This window comes from Solanum pennellii, chromosome 12 (assembly GCF_001406875.1).
Source record: "Solanum pennellii chromosome 12, SPENNV200".
NCBI lineage: Eukaryota > Viridiplantae > Streptophyta > Magnoliopsida > Solanales > Solanaceae > Solanum > Solanum pennellii.
In genome coordinates, this window is record NC_028648.1 from 64,618,104 (window position 1) to 64,633,700 (window position 15,597).

The window sequence follows — 15,597 nt, forward strand, 5'->3', positions numbered from 1 at the left end:
ACATAACAACCATAAATTATTGATGATTTCCTAAATTAGAGTAGATATTTTTTTGGCAAAAGTATTCATTACCCCCCTGAACTTGAAGCTTTTTATTCAATGAACACCTAAACTTTATTTTGTTTCAATTACCCCCTGAACTTGCTTATTCATCCTACACGTACACCTTTTCTGTCCACCTGGCATAGAAACTGAAATCAAACTCTACAAGGCGAGTGAGACAACAATTTTTTGCCACATCATAAAGTTACAACGGTAATATACGTAAAAATATATTTTCTTTAATATTTGGGTTATTTTAAGAATTTTTCTTTCTCTATTCTCTACCTATTTATTCTTCTTTATCCCTTCTCCCTTTTCAAATTTCAGATTTTTCTCACTTTTTTGGTTTTAATTGTTATTGCTAAATTAATGAACAATAACAGGATACTTATTTGTTTATGTTGGCTCCTCCAATTCTGAAAATTTCATGGACAAATGACAATCCCGGACGTAGATTTTTCGGTTGTAGACACTATGGGGTATGTATTGCTACTCCTTTTTTGCTTTTTATTTGACAAGTTCGTATTATGCAATTTCATTTTTTTAACTTTGATTTTATGAAGTCCTCATTTCGAAATTATTGTAAGTTTTTCGATTGGTATGATCCTGAATTTTCGACCCAAGCGAATATTGTAATTTTGGGTTTGTTGAAGAAAACCAACAAACAAGAAGAACAACTAAAGTGCAAATGGATATTGAAACTGATTTTGGGTATTAGTTTGATATGCAATGTGATATTGTTCTTTTATTTAGTGTGTCGTTGAATTTTTTTTTAATGTAATTGTTATTAAGGAAAAATCATTTGGTTCTAGGGTATTCATTTTGTGGATTAGTTTGGTTTGGTGTTCTATTAATGTATGTTTTTGCTGTTTTTGCTGATCAATACAATTACATGTAATGGGTACTATGATACCATGAAATAATAACATGAAGGCAACAAACATAACATAACTAGTGCTTTCTTGATCATAAAAAAGAAGCATCATAGTGTTTCATTGTTTCAACCAACAACCACAATAACTTAAGTTAACTAGCAAAACATAAAACAATCACTACTTTAAGGTTAGTTGACTAACCACACAAGCACCAAAACACTAAACACTAACTAGTTTAAGTTTGTTTGAATAACCACAGATTCATCAACACATAAAACACTATTTCAAGTTTGGTTGGACACCCACACAACCACACAACTAAGAAATTTTCTTTGAGAGTGATTTTCCTTTGGCTTGTGACCTTGTTTGAATGCCATCAGCTTTTGATCTGGTTTGAATACGACGCATAACACTTTCGACTTGAAGTTCTCTTTGAGTCATGGCCTGTTTGCCTTTCCAATTCAGTCCCTTGGTAGGTTTAAAACCAATATCACCTGTCACATGTGCAGAACTCACCACACCAGTATTAACCCTCCTTCTGCTAGACAACCCTTGCTGCAATATCAACTACATAGTTATTTTGGGACTCACATTTAGAAGACTTAGTCTCTTTTAGGGACGATGTTCCTAAGGGGGGATAATGTAATACTTCGGAAGTCCAAGACCTATTCTAGAGCCTTACATGAAGAGAATAGACACAGAACACTGTTTTAATACCTAAAATATTGTATATCGATCATTTATGATGTTTTATAGTCAAGAAACGTCCATGACGTCTAGTGAATTGTGGAATAGATGTTCGTCTGCCATGACATGTTTCATGGGGTTTTAAGACTCGCATTTCAATGAAATTTTGAATAAGGTTTTAAAAATGTATTAGAGTGTGTTAGGGGTCGAAAACTCCGGTTACGACTCCCCAAGGAACACCCTAAGGTTCCTTGGAGAGGACCCTTGCATTTGACCAAAAGCTGATAAATTTGATAATAGCCATCTACGGTTGTCAAACGACGAGTCGTTGTCTGGTTGACGGGGTGTCTATGTCTCCTTGGTCCCAAACATAGCCATTTTCAAAAAATAGTCCAAAAGAAAAGTCTCTAACACCAACAATAGACGTTCAATGGAGGAGTGTAGACTAACCTATGGACCGTAGATCGGGGTCTCGTAGATCAGGTCTGGTTTTGGGTTGTCCAATTTTATGTGAGTCATTTAATTATTTAGTTGCTTAGGTTGTTAATTAAGGGATAGGGGGTTTCTAATTAATATAATTAAGGGACTATATAAGTACCTAAACTTCATTAGACTATCCTAACTCACTTCAATTCCCAAACACAAAATCCTCTTCCTTCTATCTACTTTCTCTCTATATTTCCCAAGACTCCATTGAAGATCAATTCTAAGTCACAAGGTCTCCAAGATTCAAATTTCTCCCCATCAATATTCATTAGTAGCTATGGTATGGGAACTATAAACCTTTAGGACTCCTTTCTCCAAAGGGTTCTTAAAATTAGATTTTCAAAAGTTGATAAAAACAAAGGTTTTATTCTTATACGAAATTGATATTTCAAATTGTATTGTTCTTAGATTCTTTTTATTGTTATGGATATATTATAATTGATAATTTGTTAATTAGGTTAGTTCTTGAAGTCATACCCAGTTCCATAGAAGAGAACATGGATTGACCCAATTTTCCATAACCCTAGGTTGTGAATTGATGTTGAATTAAATAGGGATGATGCAATAACTTAGTTCTTGTGTTAATTAGTAGTATACGATGTTATAAATTATATAAGTGGATGGATATTTTATGTTAATGGTAAGACCATGGAAGAAAGATGATGATGGTAAATTGGTAAGACTTATGATCTTGAATCCTTACTTCAATTGTGATGGCTTGTAATTGATGAAGATGTTCAACTGATGTATTAACTGTGATTAGATTAGATAGGTGATGGTATGATGAATATAATTGAAATGTATTTAGTATATGGATTGTAAGATTATGATTAAGGGGTAATGATAAGAGGTTAATTTTGATAACTTATGTGACTTACTATGACATGATGACGATAACGTGTTAATCTCACATATAAGGGTTGTATTGAAAGGAAGTGTTCGTGGAATTCCAAATGACCTAATAATTATGATATACAAGGTTTATTCTCCTATGACCTATACTAAGCTATGATGATAAATAATGTCTTAAAGACATTTCAAAAAGGGACCTTAGCTTAGTACCGAGTGAACTAGTTATTAGAGGTGTCCCTTCCCTATGTGGGAAGGTAGGTTAACAATAGTTGTCATGAGATAGAGTGTCACATCCCGAAAGCACACCCTATAATATCGGGAACTCTTAGAAAGTGGAACAACATACTTGACCTCTCGGAGGTCTTGTAAAAGCCCTTTTCGTATCATTCATTTCATATGCATACTTGAAAAGTATTGCGGAGTTTAAACGTTTCATAACATGAGAAAAGTCTTTCAAAATATATTTCACATAAACCAAAAGAAATAGTAAGTTTCAAATAATCAAATCATAGACAGAAGAATAATTGGGACACAACCCTTACAATCAAAGTATAGTACTATAAGTCAAATGCAATGTTTTAATAAGCGAAACTCTAAGATAGTGATGCATTCGAGTCAAGTGATGACATACTTCAACCTTCTTTGAAAGATCCTATAATAGAAGTTTTACTCCCAAATCTTCCTTCACCTATGAATCACTTTACAGATAGATAAAAATATTGAAATTGACTTAATGCATAAAAATCATGATAATGGACATTTAATGGAAATATGGTGTTTTTTGATTAAGACATCATAGTATAATCTTAAGAACACCATTTAACACGTTAGAAACACATAAGATAACACACTAACATTTATTCACATTTTATGAAACATTACACTGAACTATGTAAGTTTATAGTAAACTAAGTTCAATGTTACGATGAATTAATTCCACCTTACAGTGAACTAATTCAACCTTATAGTGAACCCCTCTTAACATGCAACCTTTCACTAAAATTAATCCTAAGACTCACATAAGTAAGACACAAAGAGACCGCCCATACACACTCTCTAAGAACACCTAATTGATCCATATGACTACATATATTGAGATATACAGACAAAAACTTGAATGAATAGACTTAACAAAACTTGTTCTGGAACAACTAGCTAATGAATGCACTTGACAAAACTTGTTCTGGAACAGCTAGCTAATGGGGAACTCCTAGACACCTTGGCCCCCAAGCAGAAGATATTAACAGATAGGTACCACATCCTTACCCTCACGGACAGTTGATTATCTGGAAGCCTCGAGGAACGAACTTGAGCAGGTTCACTAATTTCAGTTAATTTCCAAATTTTGGATTTCTCCAGCTCATCAGGAATCCTAGGCTTGGTATCTTGCAGGTTGCGGTTATCTCCATTCTGAAAGGTAGTTTTAGAAATAGTTAACAAAATATTCTATCAAGAGCGCAAATTGACAAACATACAATATCTTGCACATGTAAACATCAATTTTAGAGGCGTAAAGGAATCCAACTGCATGAGATAAGCAAAAAAACCTACCAGTTGAACAATGGCCGTCACTGGCGCAGTTCTATCCGCAATACTGATGCTAGTTCCAGCAGTTGAACTAGAAGCACCATATGTGCTGATCATGGGTGCCTGCAACAGTTGAAGAAAAATGAGATAATGGTCTAAGACTAATAATGAAGCCGCACCCCCAAAAGAAAATATACCTTGGCAACAGCACCAGGAGGACCTCTGGAGGGATCAAGAGCACGGCTTTCAAGAGAACACCATCAGCATTTGCCAATATTTTAACCCCATTTTCACTGGTTGATACAGCTAAAAGTGTCCCTTCTTTACTAAATCGGATGCATGGAGATGCCTAAAGGTAAATTTGTATCTTTTTAGAAGTGCTCAATATTTTACAACAATAACCTTCAAAGCAGTAATAAGATTTTAACTACATACTGGTAATCCACCATCAGCATCTGCAGTAGTCAAGAGGTTTGTATTATCCATGTCCCAAAATTTGATTATGAACTCATCGCCAGCAGCCAAGAATCTGTTTTTAGTAGTATCAAATTGCACCACCCCAACAGATCTTTTCCCAAGGCCAACATAAGTACGTTTCACAGCACCTTCACTTTCATTCCACTCCACGAGGTATGATTCACCATCTTTACTGGTGCCACAAGAAAAGAGCCTACAGTTTTTTGACAAATAAAATATTTAGCCACTTTAATCTTTCACCATTTTCAATAACAGGCGGCTAACTAGACTTTTACCTTGCTCCATCAGCACTATAAGCCATTGTAGTACATGAGTGGCCTGGAGCATCATAATCAACCCTGGATCCCATGTTGTCATACAGCCAAGCCTTGATCTTCCCATTATTCAACAAGCCTTCAACCCTTTTTCAACACATCACACATAAACAATTAATCACATTGCCTTTGTTATCCCTGTTTTTTAATCATTAGAATTAATCAATGTGGACAAGTCAACCTATCACCAATCCAAACATATACCACAAGGAAATACACGCATTTCATACACTTAACAAGAGTTTAGAAATCCACTTGCCTCCAATAGTCGAACAATGACTCCAAAACTTGAGCCTTCCTCTTTTGGTTGACTTCCAAACCAATAAAATCTATTCTAATAAATAACCACGATATGATTTCGAAACTAACAACATTCATATTGTTATATCTCTAGCTTAGACCCAAAACTCATCCGAATTTATAATAAAATTTCTAAATCTTTATTCCAACCAATTGATCAAATCTCATATTTTCTGAATTTCAAGTTTAGGGTTAAATCTTAATTCTCCGAATAACATAATTCTAATGATATTATTATAATATACTATACCTAATATTTAATTACCAATCTCAATATGCCAAAACTTAAATTATGATAGAATATCTATAAGAATAATTCCAACCCAACATGAATTCAACTAGCAGTAACCCAGTAATGATTCAATATACATAAACATATCCACATTGTCCAAAACATATCAAAATCATAAGTTTCAAATGATTAGCTCATTATTGGAACCTTAAATTCATTGAATAATAATCATAATTAAATACAATAGGCTGCTATTATTTCTTTTGGCCGACATTTTTTCTAAACAACCACATACATGATTCTTTCTTAAATAAATAATATTATATTAATGTGTACTGCTACTCTTGGCAATTACTTTACATTATAAGAATGTGATCTGATATTTACCTGAAGCACGAAGTGTTTTTCTTGCTGCGCCGATTGTGCCTCTCTCGTACAATCATTTTTTTTCCTCTTTTAAATTGTGGACTAAAATGTTAAACCCTACTATTTTATTTCCTTATTTTAATGTTTTTGAGCCAAGTAATATATTAAATAAATTATGAATTAAGATCATTAGCTCCCAAATAACATTAATTATCTAAAATCACCCCTCTACTAAACTATCGTAATTATAAATAGCTCAAAATTTTCAAATCAACTTCACAATTTGATAAAAACTGACTCCAGGCAACTACCGAGATGGGTAAAAATCAAAATTTTGAATAAATTTTTGAAAATGACCTTCGGGTCATTACATAAACTTGTTACTATAGTATAAGAAATTAAGTTAAAAATAAACTAGTTAGACTTAGAAAGTTGTTAAGTTGGTTAATAAGTTACATTGGTTACTATAGTGTTGGAATTAAGTCAAAACTAAACTAATTAGACTTAAAAATTTGTTAAGTTGGTTAATAATTTAAATATGTGACTATAGTGTTTGAATTAAGTTAAAACTAAACTAATTAGATTTAGAAATTTGTTAAGTTGGTTAATAAGTTAAATTCATTTGCACAAGGCTCGTTAACCAATCCCTACTAGTATTGTTACAATTTAATGTAGTGCTTGACAAATTTAATGTATGATTCTTATGTAGATGGATCGTAGTTGGATGTATAATATGACTAATTTTGATCGAATGGGGCTAAGACCTGAATTTGTAAAAGGTGTCACTGGTTTTGTGGAGTATGCAAAGACATTAGATCCTTTTCAACGTAGTGGTATGATTAAGTGTCCTTGTAATAAATGTCAATGTTTGAATTATGAAAACCCAGATGTTGTTGAGCTTCATATCTATTGAAATGGGTCTAAAAAAGAATACACTGTGTGGACTAGTCATGGAGAAATTGATAATAACTTTGATGTGTTTCAACATTATGTTCCTGGTGAAAGTAGTAGCACTATGATAACATTCAATTTAGAATCGATATCTTCAAGCTTTGGAGGATTTACAACAAACTCTGCCGGAAGAAAATCGAGGTATGCCACTTACTCAAGAACAGGATGAGAGAGTTTGGTTAGACTTGACTTGTGGGCCGAGTAGATATGGGTATGCATATGGAATGCCGCATAAAACCTTTCGTGAATTTTCTTCTGAGTTTGAAGGCCTAAATAGTTCAAATCATGAAGAATCGATGAAGAAAAATTTGGCTATGGAGAAAAAGATTGTTTAGCTATCTAGCCAAGCCGAAGAATCACAGGCTAGGGAAAGGCGGTTGGAATTACAGATTGCGGGTCTTAAGGCTCAATTCGACGCATTACTTGCGTCAGGAGGGATTCCCCCTTGTTCTGGTGATGTCACTTTCCCTCCTCGACCTCCTCAATCTCAACCTACTCAATATCCAATGTATGGTCAACAAAGAAATATGACACATGAGTCTAGTAGTGATGAAGAAAGTGATGATTATGTGGCAAACACACTACCACATTAGTGAAGTTTAGACTTGTGATAGATAATCTAAGCTAACTTATGGATAATTTTGTTAACTTTATAATTTTGTGATGGAAATTATTTGTTTTGTGAATACATGATAACGTTGCAATGTATTATATAACTTATAGATATCATGGTTTTTGTTTAGTATATAATTATGTTGAAGTGAGTTGCAATTGAGTTGATAAGAGAATATTTAGTAAATGTATTGCTTCAATTGATTTTTGGAAGCTCTTTGAGCTTGATTTGGGTACTGAATTAAAATGACAGGTGATGAGAAGCCGCAGAAATAATAATTAGCTGCCAGTTTTTTGCCAGAAAAAGAGATCTCATGAGGTCTCTTTTTTGCATTAATTTTTCCAGATATTTCATTATAGAGACCTCATGAGGTCTCTATTTAACATTTTATATTTTATAAATGCAGAAAAGAGACCTCATGAGGTCTCTTTTTTGCATTATAATTTCCGTAAATTTCATTATAGAGACCTCACGAGGTCGCTAAAAAATAAATGCAGAAAAGAGACCCTATGAGGTCTCTCCTTTAAAATAATATAAAATCAAATTAAATAATATCTTAGCGACCTAATGAGGTCTCTTTATTAAAATATAAAATTAAATAATATAATAAAATAGTGACCTCATGAGGTCTCTATATAAAAAAAAATATAAAATTAAATTAAATAATACAATAGTGACATCATGAGGTCTCTTTTTTTTAAAAAATCTGACAATTTGTTGGTGACCTCGTGAGGTCTCCGTTTGGCAACCTCATGAGGTGTCTTTAAAAAAGTGACCTGCATTTTACTGACCTACCGTTGAGGTCTCTTTTTCGGTCTCTTTTTCCCGAAAAGAGACCTCATGAGGTGTCTTTTATAGGTCTCTTTTTGGCCTTTTTTTAGTAGTGTTTTACACATAATAATTAAAAAAATACACGCTAAAATAAAAAATAAGAATAAAAAAGAGAAAAAATATTCATGTTTCAAGTTTCAAAATGATGGACACACATCGGAAAAAAAAGACAATTTTAAATAGATTTAAAATAAATAAGACAATTTTAATTAGGTTTAGAATAACTCGAGAATAAATAACTTTTTTATTATTAAACTAATAATATAATATTCAAAAATTAAGTTAAGTCATACTATTGTAAATAAAGCGAGGACTTGAGGGGTGCCTAACACGTTCTCCTCAGTCAACAAAATTCCTTGTCCGAATTTCTAATTCGCAGACTAATAAAATATAGTCAAATTTCCTTTTGATTAGAGATTTGGAATAAGGTGACTTCGAACAAAAAAATTCAATTTCAAGTGGCAACTCTAAATAATAAAATTATTCTTTTTAAAAATGTCTAGAAAAAATCTTTTCTTTCAAAATATTAATAATTAAATTTTTGAGGAAAAAATAAGGAGTGTGATACTCGTGAAAATGGAAACTTGAATTTTTTTACCTAATTACTTTTCGATAAGAAAAAAAAAAGAAAATTTTTTATACGAAACTACATGATATGAAAAGTAGTAATACAAAGTGAACTTTCTCTTACCATTGCAATCAAAGAGAAAGACATTCACAAATTTGAGAAGTTCTTTAGCGTTCATAACAAAAAATGACCGAGCATTTGATTTTAAAAAAAATTTCGTTCATTCTATAAAAAATAAATCAAGTTAACACAAAATAAAAATTCAATCATGTTATAAACAATTTATATCATAGTGAATGTCTAATTATGTGGAGTCCTTATAGGATATGGTTAGGAATTCTAATTGGGGACCAAGTAAAATTTTCCCTATAAATAAAGAATTTTCCTTCATTGTAAATAAGATTTGAGAAAGATCTATGAAACCTTGAATATACTTCAAGATGAATAAGAAGTCTTTTCTCTTCTCCCCACTTTGTTCTTCTACTTAATTTATATAGTTTCATAACACGTTATCAACACGATTGTTCTATTCTTAAAGAAATGTGATAGAAGACCAGAAAAATGCAAAAGAGATCTTGCATTATGCAAAAAGATTGCAATAAGGTTCTTATATCTTCAAGGTATGATTTATTTTTACGTTATAATTATTTATGTGATAGATCTAGAGTTACCATTTGGAGTAAGTATTTAAAGAGACTTGTCGACTTTTTATACGTTTAATTTTAACCGATTGGGAAGAGAATTCCTTAATTTATTTTAATAATTAAATAAGCACAATTTAGTGAAAGGTATGTTTTCAACCTTTATATAAGATATATGATCTATTAAGCTATATCTATTAACTACTAATGTTAATTATAATAAATCAATAATTTCAATTTTGTGTGTAACTATAATGTACGAATTACGATCATGCTAATGATCATCAAAAGTGATAAAATTACAGTTATTTTGAAGGCTTGAGGTTGAGCCTCATTGTAGGTAAGACGATGGATTTACGTCCAATCGCACCAAGAGGGTAAGACATTGGGTTAAAGTCCTGATACACCATGATGAGAAGATATTGGGTTCAAGTTCCATCTATTTATGGTCTAAGACACTTTTATATGAGTCTTAATGCACCATATTGATGATAATAAATGGCTAAAGAAAAACTAATATTTTTTTGATGAGAAGTCATGAAATTTATTGAATTTGCTCAATTACTGAAGTGAATGTGGTAGTAGTGCATAATATGTCTAAAAGAAGACAATTGATTAAATGATGCACATGAATATGGAATGAGGTACTAAGTTATCAAAATTTAATGTACTTAGATGATTGTATTCTATTCTTGAAGATTGAGAGCTTTTGACAAATGGTAAAAATACAGATCTATTCTTTAAAGTGAATGAGGTGTAAGCCATCATGCTAGGCGTGGAAAAGATCGCAATCTTTCATTGTAAATGTGGTATCACCAAAATTGTCTCTTGGCAGACATATGTTAAAGAAAAGTTCCGTACTTTATCTTTTGACTTTTATTGGATAATAATTAGTGCAATTGAGGCACATTCTATGGTAAATAAGAAGTTTACTAATTTCAATACTTTCTTAGTTTGACACGATTGTCTGGGACATCGTTAGTCTATAATGTTTAGACGAATTATGGAAAATTAAAATGAACATTCATGGAAGAAACTAAAAATTCTTGTAAATGGTGAATTTTCTTGTACTACATGTTAGCAAGACAAGCTAATTGTGAGACCTTCACAAACGAAAGTTGAGATTGAATTCTCTGTGTTCTGGGAACGTATACAGATATTTGTAGACCTAGTCATCCATCTAGTGGATTGTTTAGATATTTAATGATCCTAATAAATGTTTCATCTATATATATGGTCTTATGTGTGCCTATTATTATCTCGCAACTTGATGTTTGCAAAAATGTTGGCATAAATAATATGTTATATGCACAATTTTCTTTAGATTAGTTCATTCAATGATGGGATCACGACTCCACCTAAAGGGTGAAGTAATTGAGAAGAAATAAATCTGAAAATTACTCTTGGATTAATAAAATTGAAATTTTACTCATATAATAGTAAATCAGAAATTTACTAAAGCAAAAGGCGCATGATGTAGCAAACTTGGAGTTTACGAGTACTAATAATTTTATTAGTTGGCATGAATAATTTGGTCATCCCAAAGATGTGCATACTGAGTAATGGACATATATTGAAAAAATAAAAGATTCTTCAAGAATTCTTTACGTTGCTTGTTCTCGTGATAAAGTTGATTGGATCAACTAAAGTTGGACTAAATCCCTAAATTTTGAAAAGTATAAAAGGTGAATATGAGCTCGTTTACCTATCATGTGATATGATAAAAAGATGCATTTATAAGATAATCACATGTGCGTTTATTGTCAACATGTAGTTTGACATTCACAAAATTGTTTGTGCAAAAATAATTGAGTTAAGATCACAATTTCCGAATATGTTATCAAGATAAATTATCTCGATAATATTGATAAATACTCAAGATGATGTGACACTAAATGTCTTAAATAGTAAAATAATTGTTTATGAAATAAAGCTTCATATGTTGATATGAAATGCATAATTCTAAAAAGATCAAGAATTGCGTGCCTTTAGATCCCGTCTTTCTTGATTCATAATCAAGACGAAAGGTCGCCTATTCTTCACGGGAATTCTGCTTTATTGTCAAAAAAGCGAAGAAATAAATTCATCATTCCACTACACTCGATTCAAGAACTCGAGAATGAACCGATATTACATACAAAAGTAATTGTACGCATCAGACCGATAAATTATGATCAAATTTTCTTTCAATTGATTTATGATCGGGGACCAAATATTTTTCATCTGATTATTTTGATATGCAGTATATAATCAATGAACATACATTGATGCACAAGGATAGATTCTCCAAAGTTGAGATATATGTTAGTTTGTCTAACATAAAGGGGAGATCAGAAGCAACACAAGAGTTGTAAATACTCTTATTGAATGTCCCTTAAGGATCGAGTCTACGACATGCATGAAACATGATAGACTAATCAATTCTAAATAGTAGGATCAAAGAATCAAAATGATCATAGTAAGAAGATAATGTGCTCTTTGGGAGCCTACGACATAACACTTTATTAAACCTCATGAGAGGGGTAGCTATGTAAATATAATGAAGTGATGAGATCTCAATAAGTTATTTTGTATTGTGAATCAATGTAAAATGATATATCATTGACGGTATCTTTGATACAATAGCACACAATATTGTAAAAGATTATTATGATATAAATTCTAGGACTATTAAAGCACGCTGGTGTAGAAATAATTATCAAGTGAAAAGTGGAATGGTGCATCTTGGTAAGCGTAAAGCTTGTTTAACTTGCAATCTAGGCACTAGAAGATGTCATACATCTAATATTGAATGTTGTCACTTGACAAAACTAATATGAAAATATCCAATGGGTTCGAAATCTAGCATATACAAGGTTTTGGAAAACTTGTTTATCATCCTCATAAGGATTAAATAGATTCAAAATGCATAGAGCATATACAAGTCTTGTTATGCAAGTTGATAACTATAATTGAAACTCTTGAAGAGTTTTCAAAAGGCAACAAATTATTTGCTTAAAGAAGTTAAAGTAAGGAGCTTGGAGAAATCTTTGACCCTGAAAGGAAGATTCATAAAAGGAGATAGAAGAAAACATATTTCGTTAAAGTTTTTCTACACTCATGACTCCCAAGAATGGTGATATAAAAATGCAAGAGGTCTGGTCAAGTAATATTATTGTTGATTTATTCATCAAGTCTCTACCAACTACAACTTTCAAGAAGATGGTGCACAAGCTTGGAAAATGAAGATTCTAGTCTCTGAATTGATGTTGTCATTAGGGGAGTTAATACGCGATGTACTCTTCTTTCCTCACAAGGTTTTGTCCCACTGGGTTTTCCTTGTAAGGTTTTTAATGAGGCATCCACAATGCGTATTATTAGATATGTGTACTATTTTTCCTTCACTAGATTTTTTTCCTACTGGGTTTTATCTAATAAGGTTTTAACGAGACACATAATCTACCGACATTCAAGGGTGAGTGTTATAAACAATTTGTATTATAGTGAATGTCTAATTATGTGGAATCCTTGTAGGATATGGTTAGGAATCCTACTTGGGGACCTAGTAAGGTTTTCCGTATAAATAAAGAATTTTCCTTCGTTGTAAATAAGATTTAAGAAAGATAAATGAAACCTTGAATATACTTGCATAAGAAGTCTTTTTTCTTCTCCCTACTTTGTTCTTCTACTTAATTTATATAGTTTCATAACAAATCAGTAATTGTCAATTCTTGAACTTTTCAAATAAAAAACAAAATATACATGGAAAACAATGAGTAAAAAGAGAGTAAGCACATTATTGGCGTGGAAACATTGTCTACTAATGAACAAATTGTTTGGATGGTTATGAATAGGAAAGCGGGGGAGTTATGGTGTTTTCTAATTTTTCTTATATTATTATTTTTTCATTCTTTTTATTTTAATAATTCAATTTTTTTTATAACTGCATACCCTATTTTAAATCCTTTTTATTATATAATATTAGTATATTTCATATTTAATTAGCAGTAATTAAATTGTTAAAAATATTTTTTATTTGAAAATGTTAAAATTAAAGAAAAAATTCAAATGTGAAAACTATCTACATAAAAGTGTGATATAAATAATTTTATTCTATAAAAGAATTGCATTATAAAATGAGTCTGATACTTTCTATTAATTTATTTTCATGCTTAAGGAATTAGTGTAAGCAATTTGCATCCTGTTTGCTACAACGGAGTAGTTATAGAAAATTATTTTAAATATTCAGTATAAAACATTTGATGATTTCCCACGAAAATAGGATCCCTAATGTACTTACCAAAATTTTCAGTGTTGTTTTTATTATTTTATTTTTTTTATTTCAAAACAGTAAATTTAAAATTCAAATCCAAAGAATAGTAACAAATTTCTTATTTTAGTAAAAAAAAGAATCATTTTTAATTATTTCTCGTTTATTTGTAAAAATTACTTCAAAATTATTTTTAGAAATAAATATTTTACTATTTCATGAAATGATTTTTTTAAAAAATTGAAAATTTATGATTATTATCAGCTACATCTTTATGCCATAAATATGGATTTTGTGAAAAGATATTTAAATTTTTTTTAAAAGATAAAAAAGGGAATCACACACCTTCATATTTTTTAGAAAGTATTTAAAACTATTTATAGATTAATCGTAAAAAAATGATCTAAAATCATTTTAAAAATAAAATGAGTAGTAAAAATATGAACGTGTGGTATTGTACATTTTTATCCGTTGGTATCTGTTTCTTTCTTCTCTTTTTTTGTAATTAAATAGTTTGTTTAAAATTTATATTTTTTTTATTTATTTTTTGTGGTATTGACATGTGTTATTATAATTTTAATTATTAGCATGTGTCATATAATTTAATTATTGATATGTGTCTATATTTATTTATTTAATTAGTATACATGTTCACATGTTGCATGGATATTATTAAATAAAATAATATGTTAAATTACATTATAACTTTAATTTTGTAAATTTCATTTAATCAATTTAAGATGTTGTTCCTTTATTCTCCGAAAATTATCATACTATAACAAATAATAGGGGGGAAATAGTCACTTGATTTTAAAATATCGTAAGATCTTATATTATGTGCAATAAAATTAAATTTTATTTAAAATAATTATTATAAATTTTCAAGAATTGATTTTATAAGTAATTTGTATAAAGTAAGTTCTACAAACCAACTAAAATATAATTTTTTGTTAAAACAAATATATAATATATACATTACTTTAAATTACAAAAAAAATTATTATTATTTTAACAAAAAATCCCTTTCAATAATATCAACTTCTATACCTGTTTGAATAAGTGGGAAATGTCAATTTACCATTCAATCAAAATGTACAATGATTTCTAGAAAAATAATTTATGCTTTGTTTGCAATTTGTGAAAAATGGTATCAATGGTGATAACCTCTTTATTCATTGCTAAATGACTTTCCGCATATGTTTTTCTAAGTTATAAAGTGTGTTTAATGTGTTCATGAATATAATTATGTAATTAATTAATTTTATTATATTATTTAATCTTTTTTATTTATAACTATCACATAACGCTTTTATCTTTTTCATTATATAACATTTATTTTAATTACTATTATTTTAAGGCTAAAACCATCGATAATCCCTTAAGTGATATCAAATTTCACACTTTTTGTTCGATTTAAACATCTATAGTAATCCTTTTTCGTGTCATTTCAACAATTTTTTATATTTCAAGATCCAACTTAAGTGTGTGTTGACAAACACCCTTATTGGAAAAAAGGATCAATCTTTAAGTGACAAGTAAATTTTTTTTAGAAAAAAGAAAAACATCACTTTTATTTTTTTCTTGAG

General features: G+C 30.3%; 1 protein-coding gene across 1 annotated transcript; it reads right to left on the minus strand.

Moving 5' to 3' along the window:
* Positions 1-4,193: 4,193 nt before the first annotated feature.
* On the minus strand, positions 4,194-5,333 carry LOC107006615 (protein TPR3-like). The gene is made up of 5 exons (XM_015205131.2): positions 5,222-5,333; positions 4,905-5,139; positions 4,667-4,818; positions 4,494-4,592; positions 4,194-4,352 (listed from the first exon to the last, which is right to left on the minus strand). The coding sequence occupies exons 1-4, from the start codon at positions 5,293-5,295 to the stop codon at positions 4,583-4,585; spliced, it is 471 nt and encodes a 156-aa protein (XP_015060617.1). The 5' UTR covers positions 5,296-5,333; the 3' UTR covers positions 4,194-4,352; positions 4,494-4,582.
* Positions 5,334-15,597: the final 10,264 nt, after the last annotated feature.